This window comes from Homalodisca vitripennis, chromosome 5 (assembly GCF_021130785.1).
Source record: "Homalodisca vitripennis isolate AUS2020 chromosome 5, UT_GWSS_2.1, whole genome shotgun sequence".
Taxonomy (NCBI): Eukaryota; Metazoa; Arthropoda; class Insecta; order Hemiptera; family Cicadellidae; genus Homalodisca; species Homalodisca vitripennis.
The window spans coordinates 180,690,586-180,714,044 of record NC_060211.1 but is presented as its reverse complement, the minus strand read 5'-3'; the positions used below and the strand labels follow the sequence as shown (position 1 = coordinate 180,714,044).

The 23,459-nt window shown below is 35.3% G+C and overlaps 1 protein-coding gene across 2 annotated transcripts in view; it reads left to right on the top strand.

Moving 5' to 3' along the window:
- LOC124363259 (serine/threonine-protein kinase 3) overlaps positions 1-22,654 on the top strand; it is a 54,616-nt gene extending 31,962 nt beyond the window's left edge. For both annotated transcript variants that reach the window (XM_046818466.1, XM_046818465.1), the window contains 5 exons: positions 11,962-12,050; positions 13,313-13,405; positions 14,030-14,158; positions 16,811-19,415; positions 20,153-22,654. In XM_046818466.1, coding sequence (XP_046674422.1) covers positions 11,962-12,050; positions 13,313-13,405; positions 14,030-14,158; positions 16,811-16,969 — 470 coding nt within the window. In that variant the 3' untranslated portion in view covers positions 16,970-19,415; positions 20,153-22,654. The remainder of the gene's footprint in view (positions 1-11,961; positions 12,051-13,312; positions 13,406-14,029; positions 14,159-16,810; positions 19,416-20,152) is intronic.
- Positions 22,655-23,459: the final 805 nt, after the last annotated feature.

The window sequence follows — 23,459 nt, the reverse complement described above, 5'->3', positions numbered from 1 at the left end:
AAATTACCTTTAGCAACTATAAAGACTGTTTGTTTAGTAACATCGAGCACTACAAAACGATGAATACAATTCGGAGTCAAGCACACAACCTCTACAGCGTAGAACACCATAAAGTGGTACTTTCATCAAAGGACGACAAGCGTTTCGTACTCGAAGACAATATCCAAACCCTAGCATGGGGTCATCATAGAATATGCGAAAACTGTTAAATTGCAAATGTATGTAAAAGAACATACTATGGAAACTCAAGTGTATTGCAGAGAGAAATTCGAAGACCAATTTTTACCTAGACCGTTACGGTGTCTTATTGTAGGACCGTCTGGGAGTGGTAAAACGAACTTGTTATTGAATTTCATTTACAACAAAGATGGAGTTCCGTCCAAGAATCTATACGTGTTTAGTCGTTCAATAGAACAACCTGCATATGTAGATCTGCGTGAACAATACAGTAGATTAGAAAAAAACCTTAGAAGACACATAGCGTTTTTCTATTCGTCCTGTCAAGATCTCATTTCTATCGATGACTGCAAACCAAACTCACTTGTGGTATTCGATGACTGCCTCCTAGAAGAGCAAACTAAAATCAAAGACTATTTCATTAGAGGACGTCATAAAGGGATTTCTTGTGTCTACCTGAGTCAGAGCTATGGTCGGGTTGATATGCAGGTCATACGAAACAATGTTAATATGTTGTGTCTGTTTACAATGAACAAGTACTATACAAAGAGAGTGTTCCAGGACTTTGTAGGTTCTGACATGACTTTCAACCAATTTGAGGCTCTCTGTTTTGAGTGCTGGAAAACACCTCATGGATTCATATCTATTAATACAACAGCTAAACCACAAAAAAGGAAATACATGTGCAATTTAAAAAGGAAACTAAGTGTTGAGTAATACTTCGTTGTACAACGTTACAGCAAACGTAATTTGACGTACTCTAAACGTAATTTGACGTTCTCTAAACGTAATTTGACGTTCTCTAAACGTAATTTGATGTTCTCTAAACGTAATTTGACGTTCTCCGAACGTAATTTGACGTTCTCCGAACGTAATTTGACGTTCTCCGAACGTAATTTGACGTTCTCTGAACGTAATTTGACGTTCTCTAAACGTAATTTGACGTTCTCCCTCCAAACGTAATTTGACGTTCTCTGAACGTAATTTGACGTTCGAGTATAAAAGTAATTTGACGTTCGAGTATAAAAGTAATTTGACGTTCAAGTATAAACGTTTACCCTATATATAAGAGAGGATATATTAGAACAGTGATCAGTGGTAAAACCAGTGATGGAGAAACTGTATATTGAATTTTCGAGCGGTATAGCAAGAAGTGAGTATAGAACTGCAATGCCAGTTTCAGAGCTCAACTTCAATGCACCCAATAACAATACAACATTCAAACTGGATCATGGAGACGCATTTTATGATTCACGCATAATGTACCACATTCAAGGAAAGTATGTGCAAAAATCTGATGGATCTGATTATCAAACTAACTCTACCGTCAAACTGGTAGACAACTTCGCGGCCTTCTTGTTTTCAAGAATAGAGCTGAGGAAACACAATACATTGATCGACACAGTAGAACTCCCCGGCATCACCAGCACTATAAAGGGGGATTGTTAGTTACAGTAACACTGAAAAACAAACACTCTCAAGTAGTGGTTACTCATCATCGTTTACAGGAGGTGGGAAGTTTGAGGCACTCGGTACACTTGGGCATTTAGGATTAGGGTTCTTTGACCACCTACGTTACCCGATGTACAAGGGAGGTTTTGAAATCACATTTACTAGGAATGAAGATAATGATGCGTTGTTTCACTGGAAAGGGGCAGGGTCCACAGCAACGGATCCTGGCGATGGGAAAATTGTGATAGAGTCGTTTGTGTTACGAGTCCCCATAGTCGATTATACCAGCACTTCCAAAATCCAGCTAATTGATGGTTTGAAACATTTGAGTGACAAGGATGCTTTAGTCTACAACTTCTTTCAATGGCAATGCATCGACAAAAGAGGGGTGTTCATGATGGTGAAGATGATTCAAGATGGCGCCTAGAAACAAAAAATTCGTTGTGTGGTGTTTGTTCTAAAAGGGTCACTAATTAGCAGCGGTGGCATTATGTGCGAGGGAATTTGCAAGAGCTGGTTCCACTTTCATTGTGCAGGAAAATCTAAAAGTGAATATTCATATTCAAAAGGGGAAAAATCGGATTTTAAGTGTGATGGCTGTCTGGGGCAAACCGGTCTGCTAGACGACTTGAATACATCTTCTAGAGTTGCTGTGAGTACATCACCTGGAGTTGCTAGTGCTGTTGAGAGCAAAGGAATTGAGGACAGTATGTGTAAATGTTTTGATTTTATAAAATTTTGACTGATCAAATTTCTGATCTAACACAAAATCAGCTAGAACTCAGAACTCAATTAAATATTATGCAAAATGAAAATGCCAAAATAACCTCAATCGTGAATAATCACACAGAGGCTATTGGTGACATTTATATTGGAAATAGCAGTGTTTCTTATGCTAGTGCCATAAAAATCTGCTTTGCCGAAAAATTGACTCTTCTTTGGAAACCAAAGATTTGAATTTTACAAATAACTGTATGAAGTCAGTTAGAAGCGTAAATGACAAACATATTTTGACGCCAGCAGTTAATTCACCTTTTTCCTGTAAGAGCAAAGAAATTTCAGTGCTACCACCTAAAACTTTTGCTAACGTGAAAAGAAAACCTGTCTGAAATGGAAAAAAAAACGACAAGGTGAGGTCAGCCAGGCTACATGAGAACCAGGCATTACCGTCCACATCACGTCCCAGGTCTGCAAAAACAACAGATGTTCCGTCTGTCCCATCGTCCAATGTGGAACAAGTGGTTTTGGAAGAGGAACGTGAGTAACTCCAATAACGGATTTATTGAAGTGAAATACAGAAAGCGTAAACAAACGGAAAAGGTTAAAAAATAACCCCAAAAGATATCAGTTCTTAAACGGGCCGCGCTTCGGTTAATGACGACAGACTGAAGATTGTGGAAAAAACATAAGTAATATATTTGTTTCTAGGTTTGCCGAAGGTGTTGAAAGTGACAATATTAAAGCAATATGTTAATGCTCGAGCCAAAGGTAAAAAATAATTTTGAAGTGACAAAGTTAAAAAATAAGTTTTCCAGGATACAGTTCATTTAAAATAGGTGTCCCTTTGTCGCTGTGGGACCACAGTATATGATGAAGAATTCTGGCCTGAAGGTTCTTATGTAAGTCGGTTTGTGTTTAAAAACGCCAAAGTCCCGTGGAGAAAGAAGCCCATGAGGCTTCTTTTTTGGAAAATGTACAGGCGAATCTGCAAAATACTTAGGCCTAGTTTGTGGATCTAAGCTTGTACCCTCTATTGAGGATGGAACTAATGTTGAGGTTAGTGACACTACTACGATTAGGTGCGACGGTGCCTACCCAGGGTCGCCAACACAAGACGTCATATATAGGCCTACCTCAAAGCCTAACCTAAAGTTACTGTTCTTAAATGTACAAGGTTTGCAAGAAAAAGAAAATATTTTAAGTGTCCTGGGTGATGAAAATCATTATGACCTGCTGTGTTTTTGTGAACATTGGCTCAGTGATCAGGAACAGGATTGTGTGGATGTGGAGGCTATGTGCGAGCATCTTTATTCTGCAGAAGTAATCACATTAGAGGTGGAACAGGCATATTTATTTCAGCTACTAGTAACTTAAGGTATGAGCGTATAGCGGTGGATCAATTCTGTGAAGAGCTCCATTTTGAATGTACAGCAGTTTTGCTTTCTTACCTCAACCTACTCACAATAACTCTTTATCACTCTCCAGCTGGTGATGCAAATATATTTTTAGAAAAACTGGAGCAGCTTTTAATTTATTTGGGTCGCTTCAAGGCTTACATAGTTATAGGTGGGGATGTTAATGCTAAATTTGACGTCACTATAAACTCGCCTACAGTTAAGAAGTTGAAAATTGTTCTTGCTCAGTTTAACTGTCCACTACGTCAACAATCAACCCACAAGGAATAACAACTGTCTGGATAATATTTTCACAGATATTGAGACATCTGCTTATGAGTACAAAGTTGTATGCCCTGACATAGCAGATCATGAGGGTTGTCGAGATGGAAATAAAATGTAATTGTTTGCTGGAAGTTGCGCCCAAAGAAACTCCTGCAGTAAAAATGGTATAGAAACATTTCTGTAAATAGCATTTTGTATTTTAAATTTTGCTTAAAGTGAAATGAACTGGCTAGAACTTCTCAAGTGCAAAACAATGACAGCAGAAACCATGTTTGACCAGTTCTTCAACAAGTTTTTAGAAATATTCAATGATTGTTTGCCCTTTGAAGTATGTAAAAGCTAAAGCTCATACCGTGAAGAAACGGTCTATTAAATCACATCTTGCGTGGTATACTCCGGAGCTGGAAATTTTAAGGAAGAGGGTGATGGGGTTTACCGAAACAGTTTTCAAAACTACTGGGAGCGAACAGGCTCTTAGGGCCTATAAGGAGATCAGATGTCGGTACAGGAAATCAGTAAATCAAGCCAAACTAGTAGCCAATGTCAACTTTATTGAGTCTGCGAGCAACCCTTGTCAGGCAGCCTGGTCTCTTATAAAAAAGAAGACATCCCCCAGCCGTAAACGAGACAACAAACATTTCCGCTGATGAGTTCAACAACTTCTTCATCGAGTCAGTACGTACACGCTACCAAGGCTGCGGAGTCACAACCTGTTGCGACTTCAAGCCACTTTCTGCGGAACATCGAGCAACCTCAGCAGCAACTTCATTGGGAAACTGTATCTGAAAAAGACTTGTTGTGTACAGTGAATAAAATGAAGTGCACCAAAAGCAAAGATGTATATGGCCTGTCTAGTTATATTTTGAAAATGGTGATTAGTGAAATAATGCTGCCTCTTATGCTGTGCATAAACGCTTGCCTTAAAGAGGGTGTGTTTCCTACTTCACAGAAAGTGTCCAGAGTTGTGCCGGTGTTCAAGAAGAATGACAGAAACCAGGTCTGTAACTACCGTCCTGTATCTCTTGTGCCTTGTATTGGTAAAATCATAGAACATGTTGTACATAGGCAATTGTGTACCTTTTTAAGTGAGAATGATATTTTTTTCAAACTCACAATTTGGTTTTCCGTAAAAATAGATCGACAGTTGATGCCCTTGAGTCCTTAATTTCAAAAATGTTACAGGCTTTCGAAGACAGACGCCTTGCTCAGATCACAGCTTGTGATCTGAGTAAGGCGTTTGACTGTATTGACCACCAGATTCTTTTGGAGAAACTTAATTATTATGGTGTTTGTGGTCACCAATTAGATTTCTTTAAATCGTACTTACTTGGAAGGTCGCAATATGTAGATAATGGTAAGGATCAATCTAAAAAAGTTGAGGTAAATGAAGGTGTGCCTCAGGGATCTATATTAGGCCCAACATTGTTTCTTTTGATTATGAATGATCTGCCAAATAATATTAGTCGATCCTTTACCGCTATGTTTGCGGACGACACTACTTTTTTAAGTGTTGACAGTGATGTAAATAGTCTTTCATTAGTAGTAGAAAACACCATGAAGCAAGCAGTAGATTGGTTTGCAGCAAACAGTTTAACACTGAATCAGGGCAAAAACCCAAAATCTTTTATGTAGCTTTAAAAAATAGTGTAAGCCTAGGCCATATTGAATCCATCACAGAAATTAAAATATTAGGAATAATAGTAGATAATAAGTTAACTTGGACTCCCCAAATAGAATCAATGTGCACAAAGTTAGCCAAAGTAATTTACTTTGCTCAAGAGTCTTTCTTCCATGTTACCATTACAATATTTACGTATAGTTTATTTTGCCTTTTTTCATTCTGTGATATGTTATGGTGTTCTCCTGTGGGGAAACAGCAGTCATGTAAATAATATTTTATTGCTCCAAAAGAAGGCCATTAGGATTGTTACCAAATCTCTAGTCAAAGCTCATTGCAAACCCCTTTTTGTAGATAGTAGAATTTTAAACTGTGATAAACCTGTATATATTTGTCTGTGTGGTAAATGTGAAAAATAACTCAAATTTTAGTTTCCGTACATAGTGATGTTCACAATCATGACACTCGCAATCAGTCTAAGGCAGTAATCCCACTTTGCAGATTAAGTAAGAGTACAAATAGTTACAATGTTGTTGGCCTCAAGTTGTACAATAAACTACATATTGCATCCAAGTCCTTACCTCTTAGTCTATTTAAGGTCAGATTTCACAAATGGTTAATTGCTAACCCTTTTTATGACTTAAAAGATTTTTTAAAGTTTGATAATATTATAATTTAACTAGGGCCTACTTGTTATATAGACTATTATTTTAGGCTACTTATGTTTCATACATTTAAATTATTGTAATAGCCTAACTTATTGTTACAAATTGACTATGTCTATCACATTTTTGTAATGTTTAATGACAATAAAGAACTTATGACTTATGACTTATGTTCGGTTCATCGTTCAGCTTCGATATTACAAGTGTTTACAGAAATGTGTACAATCCTAGATTTGTTATAATCGCACTTCACACAAACAGAACAAACACTCAGGCAAAAGATCCTAGTAGATTTGACAGCTGCAACATCAAAAATGTTTCTGTGAAAATTAATGGAGAAAGGTACCCTCAGGAATTGCAGAATTTTGATATTACTAATGGTATATACAGGATCATGTACGATCAGTACCTAGGGTTCCGAAAAATAAACTTCGGAGACAATAACGTGTTAGTAAACCTGAAAGAATCTATTGATAACTCACCTTTGGTTGTAATTGACACACATCTACATCAACCAACAACAGACAGATCTCGAAGTGACATTCAGATTGAATTAGATTTTGTAAAAGCTATTGCATCTCCACAGGGGAGCAGCGGCACCACAGCATATGTTGTCGTTGTATCTGAGGCACATTTCTCATATGACATTACTCGAAACATAATCAAATTCCTGTAAAAACAAATAAAAAAACAAACAAACAAAAAAAGTAAAATAAAAATGATTTATTTTTTTCATTAGTAGGGGGCAATTATTGTTTTCATGTCAGTGTTTTCTATATAAGAAAGCGTATAGAATGGAAAGTCAGTATAATTATACAGTTCGGCTATCCGAAGCTCAAAAACGTAAGCTTCGTACAGCGTACAAAAGACGGAAACCTACAGTAATCAGATTATCTAATGAACAGCTGTCTCACGGAAGTGATCGTATACTTCTTTCTGGAGAGCAACACAAAGCCGTTTCTAGAGCTGTTAAGAACAAAAAAGGTTTACAATTGCTTCTAAGTTACAACCAACTCGTATCTAATAAACAAGGAGGGTTTTTGAAGGAAATTATGGAAATGGTGGATTCGTCAGTTCCTGGAGGTAAACGCTTCATCTCTCCATTAATAAGAAGAAAGGTGGCTCCTTTACTGAGAGAAAAATTTATACCTTGGTTAAAGAGTTTAGTCGATGAGGAGTTGGACACCATTATTGAAAAAGACCCTACGGGTAGAGGGTTGAAACGACATATTGGTCGGAAGCTTATGCATTGTTGGCTGTGAATAAAAAAAAGAGATCTTCCCGCTGTCTCTTGGTGAAATAGAAAAATTAGCAGGTATATTAAACATTAATGAGTTTAGAGGTGTTTTCATGCGACAGTTACTTCCAGACAAACCTACAAATATTGAACGTGGTATTGTAAATCTTGGTGACCTTTCATCTGGTGGTACTCACTGGACGTGTTATGTGAAACGTGGTGAAAAGAAATTCTATTTTGATTCATATGGCGATGTCAATCCTCCAATAGAAGTAGTCAGGTATTTGGGGTCAAAAGGGTTGGTTTATAACTCAGAGCGTATTCAGGGGTTTCATGATCCCCCTATCTGTGGACATCTGTGCCTGGAGGTTCTACAACGAGATTCAGCTGGTGAGGACTGGGAACATATTCTTCGTAATATAAGAAACAATAAAAATGCATGGAAACCGTGGTTTTATTTTCAACAGATTTGGAGAAGAAATTGAAATTGGGTCAATACCAACTCAACCCAATTCAGACCCTTCTCCTGACGAGATAATTGAGCTTGCAAGTGATGTATCAAAAGTCTCACAAGATTTATCCGAAGTCAAGAAATTATTGGAATCGCATTTGGTAAAATCGGAAAAAATAATAAATGCGATCGAGATTGTCCCCACTAGTACCGTAAATGGTGAAAAGATATGGGGCAGCTTCCTACTGAAAAACCACCAGAGAATTGGTCAAGTGAGCAAAGCAGTGGAGCCATATGATGTGGTTGTCAAAGTTCAATTGAGTGAATTAGAAGGTAATATATACATCATGCAGAAAAAATTCAACAACGAAATAAAAAATATATGGAAAGAGGTTTTAACGACTTCCATGATGGTAGTAACTTCATCTAAAACTTGTATAGAATTATAAGTATATAAAAAACTGCAACCATGCCATTACTCAAACTAACTGGAACTGAGTCTGTACTGACTCTCCATCTAGAACACCCCATCCACTTGGATCCAAACGCAGAGTATTATATAGCTCTTGTTGGATTTTACTCTGAGAACAACATATACAACTTGTTGCAACATGCAAAAGTCTATTTTTGGAACTTGGAAATACATTTCATTCCGAAACCACTGATACTTCAGTGTGGTTACTGGACCATTGAAAAACTTGAAAAGAGTTTCAGAGATTACATACAATCGTTGAATCTTAGTATAAATTCTGACGATTTCAAGATCTTTAAAGATGGTGACAAAATATCAATTAATTCTCCAATTAAATTCTACTTGGATAAAACCGTTAGTGATCTCTTAGGTTTTAAAAAATCTGATGCAACAAACTTACAAAAAGAATCGTCTTACTTCAACTCAAATGAAAATGTAATTGCACCTCTCAGCTGACAGAGGAACTAGGCACCATGGTCATAAACAGTGACCCTGAGGACGAGTCCACCATGAAGAGTGAGTACAATCATCACTAGTCTGTATACTTTCCTTGACCTTTGGTGCCAGACAGGACATATAACACCTTCCAGCTGACAGAGGAACTGGGCACCATGGTCATAAACAGTGACCCTGAGGACGAGTCCACCATGAAGAGTGAGTACAATCATCACTAGTCTGTATACTTTCCTTGACCTTTGGTGCCAGACAGGACATATAACACCTCCCAGCTGACAGAGGAACTGGGCACCATGGTCATAAACAGTGACCCTGAGGACGAGTCCACCATGAAGAGTGAGTACAACAATCACTAGTCTGTATACTTTCCTTGACCTTTGGTGCCAGACAGGACATATAACACCTCCCAGCTGACAGAGGAACTGGGCACCATGGTCATAAACAGTGACCCTGAGGACGAGTCCACCATGAAGAGTGAGTACAATCATCACTAGTCTGTATACTTTCCTTGACCTTTGGTGCCAGACAGGACATATAACACCTCCCAGCTGACAGAGGAACTAGGCACCATGGTCATAAACAGTGACCCTGAGGACGAGTCCACCATGAAGAGTGAGTACAATCATCACTAGTCTGTATACTTTCCTTGACCTTTGGTGCCAGAAAGGACATATAACACCTCCCAGCTGACAGAGGAACTAGGCACCATGGTCATAAACAGTGACCCTGAGGACGAGTCCACCATGAAGAGTGAGTACAATCATCACTAGTCTGTATACTTTCCTTGACCTTTGGTGCCAGACAGGACATATAACACCTCCCAGCTGACAGAGGAACTAGGCACCATGGTCATAAACAGTGACCCTGAGGACGAGTCCACCATGAAGAGTGAGTACAATCATCACTAGTCTGTATACTTTCCTTGACCTTTGGTGCCAGACAGGACATATAACACCTTCCAGCTGACAGAGGAACTAGGCACCATGGTCATAAACAGTGACCCTGAGGACGAGTCCACCATGAAGAGTGAGTACAATCATCACTAGTCTGTATATTTTCCTTGACTTTTGGTGCCAGACAGGACATATAACACCTCCCAGCTGACAGAGGAACTAGGCACCATGGTCATAAACAGTGACCCTGAGGACGAGTCCACCATGAAGAGTGAGTACAATCATCACTAGTCTGTATACTTTCCTTGACTTTTGGTGCCAGACAGGACATATAACACCTCCCAGCTGACAGAGGAACTAGGCACCATGGTCATAAACAGTGACCCTGAGGACGAGTCCACCATGAAGAGTGAGTACAATCATCACTAGTCTGTATACTTTCCTTGACTTTTGGTGCCAGACAGGACATATAACACCTCCCAGCTGACAGAGGAACTAGGCACCATGGTTATAAACAGTGACCCTGAGGACGAGTCCACCATGAAGAGTGAGTACAATCATCACTAGTCTGTATACTTTCCTTGACTTTTGGTGCCAGACAGGACATATAACACCTCCCAGCTGACAGAGGAACTAGGCACCATGGTTATAAACAGTGACCCTGAGGACGAATCCACCATGAAGAGTGAGTACAATCATCACTACGGCACCCTTGTTTATAAAGCAGTAACTGAACGAGTGACTTATGACACGAAGGACGTCACATTTGGGAGTGGCGTAACTGTCTCCTCACCTCTAACCTGACCCCAATAACTAAGATGTCTGAATCTCCTCAAACATCATGCACGATGATACGATCTTTGTTTCTACTGGGAAAACATAAAGAGTTAACGGACCAGCGAAACCAATTTCAAGTTAAATCATATTTTGTTTACAATATTTACCTTTAGTAAACACATGATATTTCAGAAAGTATTGGATATTTAAAATAATAATTACAAATTTGTCTTGAAGGTAATATAAATTGAGAAATGAATAAATAAAAAGCACAGCCAATCTTAGCACCAGTTAAAATGCCACATAAAGTAGGGTAACAAAATGGAAATATGTAGTCGTTAAAATATATAAACTTGTAGCTTTGAAATTTGGAGGGAGTTTGTTTTAAAGTTTCAAAGCGGAGTAGTATACTTGTACTTAATACAAAACAAATTAGTGGACTGGGTAAGCAGGATATCTGCTGAGTTGTCAATTCTGAAAGTTTGAATCAGAAAATAGACTGGCTGAGCTACACAGAATTAACGAGATTACAGCTACATCAGGCTCCAGGTACAAAGCGTTCTACACTATGTGGTTCTGATTCTATGTAGAATGCCGCTAGTCAAGCATTCAAAGTAAAATCTGTAGTCATAATAGATTGTAATCATGCATGGTCTAAAATGTGCTGTAACCTATAATAGTTCTGATGAACCACAAGCAATTTCCCATGTTTTACAATTGTGTAGAACCACTCCTGTTGTCCATTGATTACTAGGCGGAAAAGCATATTGTTAAATGCTTCAGTAGATGAGCAATGACTGCTTGGGCTTTGACTGAGTTGTACTTTCAATGCTTATTAAAAGTGTGTCGCTCACATCGGGCGCTCTAATGATCCAAATATTTAAACTTATTTCAATGCAGCAAACAATGGCTTTATCTTAAAAATAGTAACTCTTCAGTAAAAAATTATTTTTTCTAAGTTCGTTTTTACGAATGAAAGGAGAGGTCAGGTGGTTTAGAATTATTTTCTCTCTGTCCGATATGACATTAAATCAGCCAAACTGTTACATCTAAATGATATATCTTGTAGTGGTGATAACCTGTATTAATGTGATAGCATGAGAACATCTCTTGCTGTACAATATAAAACAAATATATAATAATTCCCAGTACAGTTCGGTGCACTCTCCTTGAATATCGACTATTCATAACATTGAGTATTGTGTAATAACAGGTTTCACAGTCTGTACACAAAGAGTACTTTTTATGATTTAAAAAAATATTATATTACAGAAAAGAATGTTGCCAAAAATGAACATAAATGGGTATTTTAAATCTGTTTACAAGTGTTAAAACTTTGTATTATTAAATTTTGTGTGTTTCAGGGCATGACACTGGGCCTGGTGAGTCGGGCAAGAAGTACAGACCTCTTTTTCTTGACCATTTTGATAAAAAGGAAGTTGAAAGTATAAAGGTAAGTATTTTTCTATTGTCTTTAATTTATTATTGTGATTGATTAATTAACATACAGAATTTCTGGAATAGACATGTTTTATTTTAATGTTTCCAAAAACAGCATAATTATTTATCTCATGGTTTTGCTAGTGGTTGTATCTATCACATGTTTAGGGCATCCTATGAGGTAGAGTCAATAGGTTCCTGGAATCGATTAAAATATAAACCAGTGGGGAATTTTTGTTGACCAGTTGGTACTCTTCTGGGGAGAGAATATTTGTAACGTTTGTATCACTCAATTGCCACTGCTTACTTGTGGGGTATTTTTTTTTATATGTCTGCAAATTAACCCAATCAATTTTAAAAAGTGGCTATTAAATTAAATGTTGTGTGTTGACTTCAAAATTCTAGTTGTTAATTCATGCTTATAGAGACAAAGCGATGAAGAAGAGTTATATTTATGTTATACAAACGTTTTTTCAAGCGAGTATGGCAAGTTGTACTAGCAAACAGGAGACTAAAATTGGATTGATGAAATTGCATTTGAGGTAAATCCGTTTTATGATAGTGTCCACAGCATCCTTCATGAATATGCACCAAATTTGTTTGCGAAAGGTTCCACAAATGCTGACTGAGAAAGCAACTCGCCTGGTGAGTTGACTGATATAGCCGACACAGATTCGGATTTTTGGAAAAATTGTAACTGATGACGAAACATGGTGGTAACCTCTACGATTCTCAAATAAAATGTTACTCCTCTGAATGGAAAACGAAAACATCTCCAGGGAGAGAAAAATTTTTACTTGGACAAAAGCGAGAACTATGTGATGATGCTTAGGCACTTGAAGAGAGATGCCTTAAGGAGGAAACTCCCTGAAAAATGATTGGTGAACAATTGGTTTTTCTTCATGACAATGCTCCTGCAAATTGGTCTTTGTTAGTACACAGTGTCACCATGCTAAAACATCCACCTCGTGAACTGACCTGGTGCCAGCCAATTTATTGCGTTGAAAACATGGTTGAATGAAAACGATTTGCTGAGGCTGTCAAGGAAATGGCGACGAAAACAACTAAAGAACTTTTACAAAATTATTTCCAAACGTGTTTTGGACAGATTTATGAAAATTGAGGCAAGTTGCAGGGGAGAATGTTTTGAGGGAAAATAGATTTGTAAGTTTTTAACTGTTCAATAAATATATACCAATTCCAGGAACCTTTTGACTGTACCTCGTATATGTGAGTATTTTATTCTGCTCATTTGTATAAACATGTTGTACCCAGGGCAGTGGAGCTGTGCCTGTGACGAATGTCCCCAACCATCTGACTGCTGCCGATCACAACTCCAATGTACAAAACACCCAACAAAATAATCAGGTAACCCAAACTATCCAAACTCTACTATACTAAACAGAAAAACATTTGAGATTAGTTTGTTTTATTTTGTTTTGTGTTTTGTTTTATTTCTCAAATTAAGCTATCATTAAAGATAGCTTATTTTAAACCTTTATAGGCTAGATTGAAAATAATGAAAAGCTTTAAAATATTTATTTTTATAAATTGTTCATTCATTTACAGTTTAATATTTTAAAGCTAAATTTAAATTTTTCAATTTTTTTAATTATTATATATCCAGAATTGATGTCTTTATTGTGAAGGTTCATTCCACAGAGTGGGTTCACTGTAAAGTATGATCAGCTTTGACCATGAAAAAGTTTTATCAATTCCTAATATATTATCATAAGTACTCCCAGGATTTTGAATGAAAAATGGAAATGAATGAATGAAATGAAAATAAAAAATTGCCTTTATTAAAGATGCGTAATTAGGGCTATCCCCCTAGGATTTGAATCCTGATTTATCGCCACATACCTTGTCTAAAGATTTGAAGGACTAATTTATAATCGCTATACAAATACAGCGTTCCATTATCAATGTCAGATGGGAAGAGTAGTTGTCCTGTTACTACTATGGCTCCTCTTCACTACGTGCTTGTTGCAGAACCTGGAGGGAGTGGATGAGCGGCAGAGGGTGCTGGTGGCTATTGGAGGGGGTAACAGCATCATGCTACCGACCCAGGAGAATCAGGCCAAGTTCCACGCAGCGTTTGTCGACAGAGACTTTGAGTTTGTAAGTGACAAGAGTTGTTTAGAGGTTTTTGTCACTATATAATTATCTCATTTAATGAAATCCTGAGTAACGATGTAAAGTAAATTGATCATTAATAATTTTGTAATTTTTGCAGAAAGGTTGTATGAAATTACTGAGAAACAAATAAGGGTAGTGAAGGGTGGCAGTTTAAAGCTATCCAAGTACATAACTCAGGCCAGAAGTAAATAGACTAAAGAAGGAAGACATTACTAAACTGTTGTTAATAAAAAATGTTAGGCAGTCGCGTGACTGACCGATGGAAGTGACTACTTTTCATAACGCGCTGTGAAATATGTGTATATATATCTGGGAAAATTAAGTTTGCTAATAATTATTAAATGGTTATTTTTTTTATTTTAAAATAATATGGGACATTTAATTGTATGCATATCTTTGTAATATATTTTACATTTCATATATTACAATAACCACTGACTTCTATTTCTAATCATTTATGATACAAAATTTGATTACCTAAACTATTAACAATAGTTATTCACACATATCACCATAACCTTTTTATTATTAAGCGATGTAGGATATTTGAGGTTATCAAAATGATATATTATTCCACAACCCTGTATTTCACCAAGTACGCATTTTTTTCATTAAATTCCAAAACACAATTTCTGTTTAAATTTATGTATTTTATATGAAAAAAAATACTGCAATCAAATAACTTTTGACAAACGTACTGAAATCATTCAAATAATTATTATAAATTTAATTGTGTAATTAATTGCACTTTTCTTTGGTAAATACATGTAGGCTATCAACAGTAAATATACGCATTTAATTTCTGAAGAACCTTTCTACCTCAGTTAATATGCATTTTTCCAAAGAATCTCAAGAATAGTTTCAGTTTAGAATTATAGTATAGAATTATGTCTAGAAAAATATTAGCTGAAAAAGAGATAAACAAATATTTACTACCCGTGAATGCAAATAATATGCCTGGATAGCCACTGAACGGAGAAACACACTGACATCAAAGTGGCCGAGATAGTCCCACCCATGTGTGTGTGATGTGTGACGTGAAACAAAAGTTCTTCCCCCGTTTAAAACTTACATCCATAGTCCGCCAAAAGAAGTAGTCACTTCAATAAAGTTCATTTCCTTACTACATTGTGAACAAAACATAATTAGAGAAATTATGTTTTGTTCACAATGTAGTAAGGAAATGAACGACTGGTTTTTATGAGTTCTGTAGTAATATAAATTGTTAGTTAATTAATTTCTTTCATTGTTTATCTCATTATCATGTCGAGTTTGCAAAAAGCATCTAGTTCCATGGCTAACACAAGACATCATTGACTTAATTGATGGTCTGAAGGAACTCTGTGTACTGCCTCAGCTAGGAGGTCTCGAGATGTGGATGAGATGGACGAACCTGTATTGTTGACTTCGCAACCAGATGAAACAGAAATTAAGGAGCTAAAAAAGATATATAAATTCACTATTTGCTAGTAAGCATCAATCTTCATGTGATTTTTGGCACAGTATCAGAAATCTCGGGTATGGAAAACAATCATCACCTGTTAACCTTGAGATTCCGTTGAACACAATGAGGCGGAATATCGTACAGCCGGTCACATGACTCCCCACCCTCCACTCCTCATGTTTTGTCTGCCCCCCATACTTATTCCACCCTTAGCTGATCATTTTCTGCAAATCTGTTCATGACTTCCGTGGTTTTTTTTTATTTTACTGTTTCAATAGTTTCAAACTCTCAACTTGACTTTATAAAACAAAAGTCACAGGGAGCCAAGCCGGGTGAGTAGGGTGGATGATCTAAGACCTGTAGACTTGGAATTTTGCATGAAGCTTTATTTATATTAGCAACACTGAGTTTGATGATGGTGTACGAGTATATCACCCCATGGGATTTGGCTGAGCGTTAGCAAACTTTTTACATTAGTCTTATGGGTAACCATGTTAACAACAAAATTATAGAATGAATCAATTTGTAAACTAGCTGAATTTCGTTATTTTACATGTGATTTTTACTCATATAGTAAAAATAAAAAGAATGGAAAGTTTATAAAACACGATGGTAAGATTTGATTGCAGCGCACTCTTGCATTGTAGTAGCCTCCCTAGCTCACTGGAACTGTTATTATTTGAACACTGCTGCGAAACCTAATTTAATGAACAAAAGTGGGAGTTGCATTATGTGGCAAAACGTCTGTAGAAATATTTCATCTGTTGACTTTAAATTTGCACAAAACTTCATTTCTACATAGACAATAACGTGTTCTATGATGGTGCAGGTCCAACCATGGAATTTGGCTGAGCGTCATTGAGGGCTATGACTCAGTAGTCTGACAGTTTCTCTTTTACCTTTTAGAGGAGATGTAAAAATGTCTTTATGATTGCCCACCTTTCTGTTTGTTTGCAGGACATCTAAAAAATTAAACAAGCTATAGATTTGAAAGATTCCATGCAAACTCAGTGAAGCCTGTTGTGACATGCTCCTACCTTGTAATGTAGTTATCAAGAGGGGTCTCTGGATGAAACAAGTCTCTGTGATTCCAAAGACATCAAAGTCAAAATCTTTCAGGAAGAACCCTGTGTTCAGACCTGAGATCACTGCACTATCAACAGCCTCAACAACTCTTGGTTGTGTTCCAGCTAAGGTTCCTGAGCTACGATGAGCTGCAGCAACGTATGACGAGTCTGGATTCGGAAATGGAGCGAGAGATTGACGAGCTGCGTCGCCGTTACCAGACTAAGCGGCAGCCCATCCTCGACGCCATGGACCAGAAACGCAAACGACAACAGAACTTTTAAACTGAAATGTTACCAGTCTTCCCCCTCGAATATATCAGAAGGCGTGTTCTATTTTCAAGTGAGATTTTCAACGTACCATAAAACCTGTTTTTGTAGTGGTTATAAAAGTGAAAAATCTTCCATGTGCGTGACTTAATCGCCGTAACCTCGCCTAACCTCCCCTGTCTCAAGGTTATAGTGTATATATAGATTAGGTTGGTTAGGCCGGGTTAGGTCGTTAAAACGTTTTAAGCACACTTAAATTTGAAAATACAATAAGTTCTTTAACTTCTTCTAAAAATATTTAAAATGTTTTTTGTTGAAGTAAAAAAAAAACACTGCAATTGAGTGTTGAAAATCTCGGCTTGTAAATAAAACACGATAAACCATTTCAATAAGTGTTATGGGAATATTTGATCTGCCTGTAAGAAATCAAAAGATCGTGTAGTTGGTAGTATGAGACTACGTTACGTGCCAGCCCACACTCGAGTTTTGTGTATTTTAACAGCATAGTGCCGGTAGTATTAATAATTAATTGTGTTGACTTTGACAATATGATATCTGAATCCTTCTCTTCTGTACAGTGTTTAGGTGCGAGTGTTTGCATGAAATTTAGGTCATTCGTTTTACATCTATCTACATCTTTTAACTAAATATAGGACACGAGTTAGTTTCCAAATTTGGCCATTACAGGATCTAATGGTCTTGAATTTTTGTTGCGGCTTCAAATTAAATAAAATAACCATGTACTTTTAGTCGTCAGTAGTTCGTCATAGTAATACATATGACATAAGTATTTTTTATTTAAGAATTATGATTTTCATTGTAAAACATGAGCAAACCGATCTATTTGAAAATTTCTCTAAAATGTGATTCGTGATAAATAAGGAACAATGCCTTCATGAAGAAAGAAATATTTTTAGCTCCAATAGTTTTAATATGAATGTTACACTGAAGTCGGTGAACTGCATATTTTTCTATACACTGGAATAATTAATAAAGTAGCAGCAGGAAATTAAGTAAGTAGATTTTGTAATAAAGCATTTACAGTATTAAAAAACATATTTTTCATACTAATTAATGAGGGAAAGTTAAGAATACGCTGTGTGACTAATATATTGTTTGGTTTTATTTATATCGTTTGGTTGTCCGTTCTTTATTTTATGTAATTTATAGGCTGGTGTTTATCCTGTGTTTACAGTTATTCGATTATTATTGTTATTATATTTTGTGTATGTTTTATTTTTATTGAGATGTTTCAATAAGTTGATTTTTATATACTCTATCTTGTATGCATTTGACTCTTGGTACGTGATGTTATGTTTTGCATTATTTTTATGTTGAGTGTATGTTTACGGTGTATTGGAATTTATATGGACATATTAAAGGTTTATGAACTATTTAAACATTTCCAAAATTTCTTGACAATAATAGTTTTTTATACCGTTTTAGTATACGTGAAGAATTCAAAATGTATTATTAAAAGAAATTGTACATTTAGGCGAATATTTTCTAAAATTGGTAAACAAAATAATGATTGAATTCTATGAAATCTTATGAAGAATGTTATTAATAAATACACGAAAATAATTTTCTAAGCATACTTAGAACATAGAGAGTTAGAGTTTGGCTTTTGCATGTTCTTATTCAATTTTTTGTAGTCTTGTTACATTTCCTTATCCACATTTTGGCTTCAATTTGGATTTTGCTTTTTGTTCATCCAAAAACACAAAAGGTATTTGTGGCAAATGATGCTCTGCTCAGATCCCCATGGTAACTCTAGGATAACCATGCGTTTTCATGGTCTTTAACCCTACATTCGCAGTAATAATATTCACTATTGTCACTCAGTATGATTGTGGAAGATCTACAGGACTTGATTGTTACAGTTTAAACTATGCACATACTATAGAAGTATGTTGAAACGTCACATGAACGTTATGAAAAATGTTTTAGGTTACAATTTCAGGTTAAAATTTGTTAACTACTTGTTTTATTGTTTTTGTAGTTTATGTAATACTCTTACAGTAAGCTGATACTTTACATTTTATACATACTTTATGTCGAAATCTCTAAGTTTATTAAGTTACGATGAACTACAAAACATTATAGTGAGGAGACATTCAAAATATGATTGTAGGGTTAAAATTATATACAAAAAAAGTCCTGGAACGGTTAACTATTTTAGAAACTATTTCAGATAATAACTTGGTAGAGACTTAATGAACATAAAAATCTAATTTAACACGTATCCAGTGACTCGCTACTTCCTCAGGGAGGCGGCCCAGAAGGAGTCAGGAGAAAAACTTAAATGTGAGCATAGATCGGTGTGTAAGTTACAATTAAGATCTGTATTAGTAGAGTACAATGACACAAACCTAACCTCAAATGGACCACTGAGCCAGAAATGGCAGCCGTTCAGCGATGGCTTGAATTTACAATTATTACGAGAGTAAACGTAACCAAGGTCATGGTAATGCTGTAGATGGAGCTTATATTGGTCACTGTTAAATTACATTAAAAACATAAAACCAATATTTAATACATTTTATTGTTTTGTGAGGCCTTTCAATATCCAAGATATCTTCTTCAGACACATCACAAAATAAATACAAAAGTAAATTTGATTATTAATATTAGTTAACATATGTGATTTAATATTAATTTGTCTTGTGTGGCGTAGTGTGTAAATATAATTAAATATTATACTTGTGTGGTAGTGTGTAATATATATAAACAAATATTATTACTGGTATCTATATCAAATAAATTTTGAATGTTATTTTTGTAATCTTCGTTTAAGTAATATTGAATTTTGAATTGGTCCATCTTCTTGATTTAATAGATCATCTGTATTTGTTTGATTTTTGATTTAATAGATCATCTGTATTTGTTTGATTTAGATGATCTATTAAATCAAGAAGATGGACCAATTCAAAATTCAATATTACTTAAACGAAGATTACAAAAATAACATTCAAAATTTATATAGTATAATACCAGTAATAATTTATTTATATTTACACACTACACCACACAAGACAAATTAATATTAAATCACATATGTTAACTAATATTAATAATCAAATTTACTTTTGTATTTATTTTGTGATGTGTCTGAAGAAGATATCTTGGATATCGAAAGGCCTCACAAAACAATAAAATGTATTAAATATTGGTTTTATGTTTTTAATGTAATTTAAGGTCATGGTAGTTTTCTTAATTTATTCATAATACTGAATCACACTACAGTGGCATAATCTAGGGATGAAATGGCAAGGGTTCAAGCACTACTAGTTTATTATTTAGAGTGCTTAATTGAAAATTCAATCCATCTGTGAATGGCGGGCTATATTACACTGGACCTAAAATATCAGGCTTTCATATTTTTCCAAAACTTGAGAAATTTCTTGATTTGAAGTACAGTAAACTTCCGTTCATCCGGCACGGTCCGGACCTGGGGCATTCCGACTTATAAAACACACCAGATTAGTATCAGAGAAATAATGTAGACACAATCAATAAACAAAGAGTCACAGTAAAACACGTTTTTATTATTCAAATATAACCTTAGGTAGTTCTTGTTATACGTGGATCTATAGATAACACCCTCTCTAGAGGCTGTTCAAAATGTTTTTTTTCCAAAGAGCGTACTGGATTACCAAGTGTGCCGAATTAATGGAATTTTACTGTATTTGGGAAATATTGTGGTTTATTGAATGACACTGTTATTATTGTCTTGTTAAATGGAAAGGTGACAGAGTTCTTTAGTAACAGTGTCTGAATAATGTTTGTTTTCATTTCGTATGAAAGTTTCTCTCATAAACGAGCTTCTTCTGTTAAGTTGTTACAGGTAAGTTAGAGTCCATGTGTCAGATTGTAAACCAAGAATATAAGTTTGCGTTTTCTGCCCTTAAATATTAAAATTTGTTTAAATCAATAGAAACTTTTAGGAAAGTAAGTCTATAAAGTTCACATTCTTGTAAGTTGTTCATCATTAGTAAGTAACCGAATAATTTTGCTTCATAAGAAAAGAGTCAAAATAAAAATATAATCATACCACAGTGTTTTACAGTTTAAAATTAAACATGTTGGTCCATCACTGTTGTTTTTTCCGCAGAAATGTAAAACAAATTTTATTTTCTCAGTAGTAAATTCATTTATGTAAAATTTTAGTTCCTAAATTTAACACCCTATATGGATACTGATCTCAAGTTATTATTTTATTGTTGCATTTTTTGAGCATAAATACAGAGTAATTAACAAAAAATTGCTTGTAAGTAAAATGTTGGATGCTACTGTATAAAATACATTCACACCAAGGGGTGCAATGTGTGTAAACCAATTTAAATTGCATTAAGTTCACATCTCCCATCGTTTAATTTTCATATTAAAAATAATAATAAAATACAATTTAGCTAATTTTTTGTTTTATGTATCTTCGGAGAGTGTAAATTGTTTCGTAAGTACGTTGTCTGATATTGGTTTATTGTATATTTTCTTGTATTTATAGTTTCTCTTCTGAGGTGTGACTGCAGATAAAAACTGTAACACTAAGAAGACAGATATTTAGTGCTCTACAATATGTATTGGTCGAGTAATGGGTTTAAATTTGAACTACGTGAGTGTTGAATGAATATTTGGGTATCATCGGAGAGCATTTTTTAAAATATATTGTAATTTTTAGATCAAGTATGAAGATTGTATAAGACATTTGTGTTTGTAAAAGTTGGTTTTGCAATTAAATATTTTCCACAATTTTATCCAGATATTGACTGTGACATCAACGTAATATAACAAAAATTACGATGAAACAATAAAAAAGTATACAAAAATTAGGCCTTCTTTTATAATTCAACTGGTTTTGATGGTAACATGACAATCAGGAGTATTTGGATATATTTAGTCTTTAGGAGTTCTTTTAGTAAAATTAAATCTAAATCCTGCATGTATCGATTGACATGATGTAATTTACTGTATTGTAGTGAAAGATGGAGTTGTGCGTGTTTTTACATTTAAAAGTTTGTTTCCTTCATGTTTTATTTTGCTGTAGTTCCTATGCAATTTATTATTTTGTTAGAAGTGTAATGTTGGTAGAGCTTACGATGTAATGTTTATTTGTGCTACAGATCAGTTGATTATCGTCTAAAGGTTTATCTCAGGTGACAAGACTCCGGTGCCCAGTATATAGACTCAGTCGCACTTTGTATATAGCTCCACTTGTAAATTGTACATATTATTTAGATTAACAATAAGATAAGACTGGGAAACCAATGTTAGCTTTATTTTTTAATACCATCGAGAGCGTGAAGTGATCGTTGTTGTTGGTAATACGTTTTAAGCAAATATAGAAAAACTTTATGGGAGATCTCGGGAACCTTTATGTGAAACCTCGTTGTTGCCATATCGTTTGCACGAATCAAACCTCGTTTATCTTTAGAGATCATTTCGATTTGTGATATGTTCATTTGTACTTTATTAGCGATACGATAGTTTTGTACAAAATATTAAATAATTTTATTTAATCTTAGTTTAGATACTGAATGTTTAAAATTTAATATTCTGTTATTTATTGCTAGTATTTTGTCTAGGTTATTTTTCGAGTCGTTGATTTTTAATCAATTACTTGGTCGTTGTTTGAAATCAGATTTGCCTTTGTATCGTTGCTGTTTAATAATTTTGTAATAATAAATTGATCACCTCATATGTAAGTGTTTCTTTCACCAGGTTTACCTTACGCTTCCATTCCCTGCCTCTGTTTAGTGATGTGTCCTGGTAGGTGTTGAAATGAGGGTCACTCTGAAAGTTTTTGAGCCAGACTTACCAAACACTAAGCGTGTGTTCATAGTAATCCCCTCCAGCATCAATGTGCGCTTTTGAAATAGGGTTTTCCACCCATTGAAAAAAGTCAGCCACTTAAATTTTGGAATGGAGTCCAAATATATATATTTTTATGAATCTTAACATAAATTTCGGGTTCCAAAGAAAAGTGATGATTGTGAACCTTTCTTGATTGAAGAATAACCATAAATCACACATAGCGAGATCGGGTGGAAATGGATGATGCCATTTTCGGTCTAATACTCCAAAGTCTTTTCACCAGTGTGAGAAGAGGCATTGTCCTGGTGCAAGTAACCCTTTAATGTTGAAGTCCTGTAAGACTTCTGGGTAGCATTGTTCAGTCTATCAACCTGCTGTGACAGTCTTTGTCCCTCGAGCGTAATAGTCTGTGTCGGAAATCAATTACATTTCGCTCTTCACAGACCGTTGTTTATTTTCCATTACGCTGGATGACTCATCTTTAAATATCCATCTACAACTCTCTCCTTGAGTTTGAACATAAAATTATATACCAGTGACGATTAATAATCTAACAACCATCATCATTTAGCAGGTGGCGGATCTGCTCGCTGGTTCTCAAACATTCAGCTATTCCCTCATCTGTCAAATTGTGAGGTACCCACTGAGAAACAATTTTTGCATGACTTTTAAAAAATCATGCAAGATTATT